Consider the following 6,572-nt stretch of genomic DNA (forward strand, 5'->3'; position numbering starts at 1 on the left):
TTTGCAATATCAGAAGATCTAAAACCACAAACCCTCCCTTTATTACTTTCAAAAATTTCAATCCACTTATTCAAATTAAAAGCAGACTGACTTTCATAATTGTGATCCACATTCTCAGGAATGACACTCAAATAAGCTCTCTAAGTTCAAAAAGAAAATATAATAGATATTTCATTAACCATATACAACTAATAGTAACATAATAAATAGAAAAATAATGTGATAACAATAAATAAGCAAAAATTAACTTATATCAACTAGTCGCGATTTTCCATCAATAACGACACCTTGACTCCCCTTTTTTGTGTGAGTTACACGAAATATTTCAAGTTGAGTTGGTTGCCTACTTAATTTTTTTGTCTACAAAAAAGAAATGATCACATAACACAATATACATGAATAATTTCTAACCATCTATATAAAAATAAAATTGTATAAATAAAAGTAAGAAATAATAGAGTTATACTATTCTATTCTCATGAACCTTTACTTTATTTGAACCACCAGAGTGTTTCGTAATAGTCCCATCTTTTTTTATGTTTCTATTTGCTTTATCAGCTTCTGATTTCTTTCTCCACTCTAGTATACTCTAATATGCAACAAGTTTATTTCATATCTATGTCTCCATCCAATCTGGTCCTAAATTATGTAGATAAACAATATATGTCTTCTTGTGCTTGTGCAACAATTCATTCCTAACTCTATTCAGAATGCCTCACAATCTTTCTTTGCCTACCTTTTTCCAAGCAATTCGAACTATATCTTCTTCACTCTCATCCCACATATATAAACTCTACAAATAATAATTAGTGTTCTGTAAATTTAACAAATTTAAAATGCATATTAGAAATCTTAGAATATCATTTATATTTACCCAAAAAAGTCTGAAGAACTTGTCTTTTGTCTATAAAGGTATTTTTGACCAAGTATTCCATGGAGCAGTGTAGCGCATCTTAATGTCATTTGTGATTGATCTAGTAACTGTAAAATCTAAAAACCTGCAATATTTTTATATATAATGAATAGTTGTAAGTAATAATACATATTACACCAATAGTAAAAAGTTGTATATGACTTACATATTTCCTTTCGATTTAATCAATTTTTGATCAGACGAGTTTGATAAGATAGGATGTCCCAAGTTTGGACCTCTAGTTTGAATAAAAATAGTAATAATACATATTACATCAATAGTAAAAAGTTGTATATGACTTATACATTTCCTTCTGATTTAATCAATTATTGATCAGATGGGTTTGATGGGATAAGATGTCCCAAGCTTGGACCTCTAGTTCGAATAAATGATGATGAGGATGCATTTGCTTACCCCCCTAATGCTTGTGGAGTATTCTCCCGTGTTTTCTCTTGCACCTTTGTTGTCTCATCTGTTTCATTCATAGAAAGCTACTGGCCATGTCCTCTACCTCTAGATGATACTGTTATTCGAGGCATCTAAAAAGAAATTATTCATAAGTTTAAATTAACAATAAAGACAAATAATATATAAAATCATAATCAAATATCAAGTCTATGAATACATATAAAAATAAGATATACTTTACAATGTATCATTTAGAATAATCATCTTCTAAGTTCACATCATCATCACTATCCACACCATCATCTTTTAAATCGTCATCTGACTCTTCAGTATCCTCTTTCTCTTCCTCTTCCTCTATATCCTCATCATCTTCCACCACTCTAAGTGGTTATTGCACATGTTGCAATTCATTAACATCCACCACAATTATAACATTTGAATTAAGTAACATTATGAGATTATCAAGTTCAGTTGTTGGTGCAATTTCTTAAGGCCTTGAGACACTATCATCCTGATAAGCAACATCATTGGAGTTTTACTCATTTGAATTACTGTTAACTGTGAAAGGTCCAATATTATAAGTGCTCCTACTTTTAGTTTTGAAAACCTCACACTAGTCGATTCTTGCTTTATTGATTTTAGCATATCTAATGTAGCAAACTTGATGAGCTAAAAAAAAATAGATCAGATTATACTATCCTTAATTTGACATTGATTTCCATAAGATCGTGTTGAGGATGGACTCTCACCCCTCTATTAGTGTCAAATCATTCACACTTGAAAAGAATTATCTTATTTCTCTCTCTACAATACTTTAATTCTAATACCTCATTCAGCAAGCCATAGTAATCAATTTCATATTCATTATAACAACTTTCTTTCAGCCATACACCATTGTTTAATATTTTTTGCTCTCTGCCATAATCATGTCTATGGAATTTAAATCCATTCACAAAGTATCATTTATATTATTGTACTTTTCGGCTAGGCCGTTGAACTATTTGATAAATGCAATTATCAACTTCGTTCCTTCCCACCTAATGCTAAAACATTAAGTTATAAGTATAAAATAATGCACATGTTAAAATCATCACTTGCAACACTTACATACTTTTTTAACCAATTTGCGAGTTTTCGCTCTCGCATTTGCTTAACTTGTTGATCGCTGATATTTGGTATTGTTTCTTGTAAATGAGAATAAAATATCCTACACCAAAAAATGAATTTTTGTATCATAATTTATTTTATTTAATTAATATGGTAATACTTAATTTAAATCACTTAATAAACGGATCAATTTTCAAACAATTCAACAACACATATAAATGTGCTGCCTAGTACTCTTCATTTGACAACATTCTTCCATGATTCAAATGCTCAAAAGGGCGGCCTGTATGAGTGAAAATCGAAACGCATTCCATAGGTTCTACATGTCCACCATCATAATTTCTTAGAACTCTATTTAGCTTTGTCGACATAGATGGCTCAAAGTAGTGTGAGCAAAAAGATGAAATTTCCTCAATAAGATATGTCTCAACATTGAACCCTCAATAAAAGTTTTATTTTTAACTTTTTTCTTCAAATCAAAGAGGTATCTAGTAAAAGAATAATTAGATTGTTAGTTGATTTATTTGACATTTATTTACAATACAAAATACGTAAAAATTGAGTACTGTATTTACCGTTCAAAGGGATACATCCAATGCTATTGCACCGACACACTTACTTTTACCTCGTATGCCAGGTGAATAGGTAAATGCTTCATTGAGTCAAAGAAACCTAGTGGAAATATCTTCTCCAACTTACAAATGCTCTCAACAATATTTTTTTTCTAAAATATTCATATTTTCTTTTGTAAGGGTAGTTGCAGTTATGTCTCTAAGAAAATGACTCAACTCAATTAAAGCATCCGAAACTGCTTTAGGCAATATGTCATGAAATGCAATTGGTATTAATCTTTGTATCAATATATGGCAATCATGGCTTTTTAATCCATAAAATTTACAATCATTCACACTAACAGACTAAGTAATGTTCGAAGTATAACCGTCAGGCAATCTCAAATCCTTAAGCTACTAATAAATTGATTGTTTCTATTCCTTATTCAAAGAATAAGTGGCTTTAGGTTTGTATACTTTACTATTATTATACAATAATTCTAACTCGGAACGATTACAATAGACTTTAAAATCTTGTCTTACTTTGATATTGTCCTTTGATTTGCCATTCATATCCATAACTGTATAGAATATATTATCAAACACATTCTTCTCTATATGCATAACATCAAAATTATGTCGAAGTGAATTTGATTGCTAATATGGAAGCTCCCAAAATATATTCTTTTTTACCCAATTATGTTGTACTCCAAACCTCGGTATTGTTTGCTTGCCAGTAATTATTCTAAACATAACATCACTCAACAAATTAACCCAATGTTGTATAACATCACATGCCATACGAGGAGGAGGAGGAGTTTTTTCTATGAAATATTTTCTAAATTTATCTTTTTCTCTTCTTTATGGATGGTTAATGGGAAGGAATTGACGATTATAATAAAAAAATGATGCCTTCCCACCATGTTGCAGCATAAAGGCCTTATTGTTTTCCATACAATAATGACATGACATTCTACCATATGTGTTCCATCCAGATAATATACTATATATAGGAAAATCACTTATTGTCCATAACAGTACTGCTTTCATTTGAAAGTTTTGGCTAGAATTAGCATTGAGTCAAAACTCCTTCATGTCACAATAATTTCAACTTATCAATCAAAGGCCTCAAAAAACATTCAAGATTTTTCCAAGGCTTTTAGGACCTGAAATCACCATATTCAGAAATATGTAAGATTTTTTTATTGCCATCCATGAAAGTAAATTGTAAACTACAACAATTACGGGCCAATAAGAATACAGATTAGATTACTGTTCAAAAGGATTAAATCCATCAATACATAATCCAAGCCGAATATTTCTTGGATCAGATGCGAATCAAGAGTGGGTGCGATCAAAATGTTTCCATGCCTCACTATCAACAAGATGTACCGTAATACCATCAACTTGTTGGTTAGAAGCGTGCCAAACCATGTGCTCAGCAGTTTTGGATGACATAAAAAGTTTTTGAAGTCTAGAAATCAAAAGCAGATATCATAGCACTTTAAATAGTCTCTTTTTTTGTCGCTCCATAAATAATTGTATTAGTTTATATCGAGGGTGACCACATGTTATACATGATATTCTATGGATGTTTTCTTGAAATTACAACATACAATTGTTTACACAAATATCAATATTTGTATAACCAAGACTTAGAGTGGACACCATCTTCTTCGTATTATAAAAGTTATCTGGTAAGAGATTTCCTTCCGGTAGCATAACTTTTACTGTTTCCATAAACTTATTAAAACAACTATGACTAATGTGAAATTTTGACATCAAGTTCAATAATTAACATACAACAGATAACTTGGTATGATTATTGTAGCATTTCCATAATGGCACATCCACACCGTGTAACAATTCATAGAAATTTAAAACTTCTAGGTTTGACTGCATGGTTTCATTACCCATTTTAGAACTACCAACTCCAAATGTACCATAATTTATATCTATTACTTCTATGACTATGCTTCTATAATTATTAACATTGTTGGTTGTAGCAAGATAATCAGTAAACTGTTCCTCAAGTTGCTCAGAATTTATTTCATGAGTGAAAAATTCACCATATGCAATCCACTTAGTATATCCTCCAACAAATCCATTTTTGCAAGGGAAAATTACTTTTTAGTCCCTAAGGTTTAACGTAATTAACACTTCTATCCCTCTATTTTGGCGACCGAACACTTAAGTCCCTCACTTTCTCTTCCATCCAAATTCGTAATCCTTCTGTCCATTCAAACCGTTTGGTCAAAGAGTCAAAGGTGAGAGGTGATAATTTTTTCCAAAAATACCATTCTCTCAATGTGAAATCCCTATTTTTTTTCTCTTTCATGTTTTCTCCAGTTGCAGAAAGGGTAGGAAGAAGAAGAAGAAGAAGTTGCAGAAAGGGTAGGAAGAAGAAGAAGAAAAAGAAGAAGAAGAAGAGGCATTTGGGTTTGGGTTTTGTGATTTTGAAATAGCGGGATTTTTAGTGAGGGTTAATTTTGTCAATTCACGTATCCCAAACGACTATTTTGGACGGAAGGACTACGAATTTGGACAGAAAATAAAGTGAGGGACTTAAGTGTTGGGTCGCCAAAATAGAGGGACAGAAGTGTTAATTACGTTAAACCTCAGGGACTAAAAAGTAATTTTTCCTTTTTGCAAAGGTGATAAGTGACATCTTACCTATTCTGAAATTTTCTATTCTAACACTTAGAACATGGACAACAGTTTTTATCTTGACATATAAATTGTAATTGTGTATAGACAAAGTTTAGAAATGTCTCTACTGCAATTTCAAAGTCAAAATTAAGGAAGCTATTTTGTCTAGTCGCTTATATATTCAACTACGATCTATCTACATGATAAATATATTCTGAAATATAAACAAATTCAACTCTAATTATATATTAATTTAACAAGTAAAACACACTAATCAATTTAACAAATCAAACATACAAATCAAATATTTTTTAATTAAAGAGAAAATTAAGTCTTTTTTTTAATTATCTTCTATAATTTAAAAGAGAAAAAGTTATTTTTAGACTAAGAATTTAAATGTTAAATGTTATGGAGGTTAAAAAGCAATGGAGCAACTACCTTTAATTAACTTTTAATTATACCCATTTTTCAAGTAAAATAAAAATATTAAATTTTAGTCTTTCAAATTTCTTATATAATTTATTGCGTATATGTACTTAGAAATAATTATATATATAAATGGAATTTAACTCATTGATCCCACTATAATAGTTTATGCTTGAATTCTGGTCCAACTAATTATATCAACAAATTATTTATTTTGGTTATTAACTTTTCTTATTAAATTGAATAATATTGAAGGACATGGGAGCTGTGGCAATGGCAAAGAACTTCATATCTTTTGGAGGAGCTGAGTTCAGCAGGAAAAGAACTTCATAGCTTTTGGAGGAGGATCAAGATCTTGTGCTGGAGCTGAGTTCATAAGGGTTCTAATTCTGTGTTTATACATATCTTTGTCCTTAATTACAGGTAATTAAGTTCAATTAATTAATTTGGAGTTAAATTACTAGGCAAGATCCTTTAATTGTTTGAATTGTAATGTTGAGTAGGTGGATGAAAATCAA

General features: G+C 30.3%; 1 protein-coding gene across 1 annotated transcript; it reads right to left on the reverse strand.

The window, feature by feature from the left end:
- Positions 1-1,568: 1,568 nt before the first annotated feature.
- Positions 1,569-2,799, reverse strand: LOC110602092 (aspartic acid-rich protein-like). The gene is made up of 3 exons (XM_021739515.1): positions 2,663-2,799; positions 2,433-2,528; positions 1,569-1,701 (listed from the first exon to the last, which is right to left on the reverse strand). Exons 1-3 carry the CDS (start codon positions 2,797-2,799, stop codon positions 1,569-1,571), a joined length of 366 nt encoding a protein of 121 aa, XP_021595207.1.
- Between the last annotated feature and the right edge of the window lie 3,773 nt (positions 2,800-6,572).

This window comes from Manihot esculenta, chromosome 15, assembly GCF_001659605.2.
Source record: "Manihot esculenta cultivar AM560-2 chromosome 15, M.esculenta_v8, whole genome shotgun sequence".
In the NCBI taxonomy this organism is placed as follows: Eukaryota; Viridiplantae; Streptophyta; class Magnoliopsida; order Malpighiales; family Euphorbiaceae; genus Manihot; species Manihot esculenta.

Excerpts from the sequence above, each read along its gene's own strand:
- LOC110602092 (XM_021739515.1), bottom strand. The coding sequence starts at position 2,799 with ATGTCGACAAAGCTAAATAGAGTTCTAAGAAATTATGATGGTGGACAT. Across the intron at positions 2,529-2,662 it reads AGAATGTTGTCAAATGAAGA|GATATTTTATTCTCATTTAC; the intron begins GTACTAGGCAGC and ends TTTTTGGTGTAG. Across the intron at positions 1,702-2,432 it reads CTCGCAAATTGGTTAAAAAA|AGTGGTGGAAGATGATGAGG; the intron begins GTATGTAAGTGT and ends ATAACCACTTAG.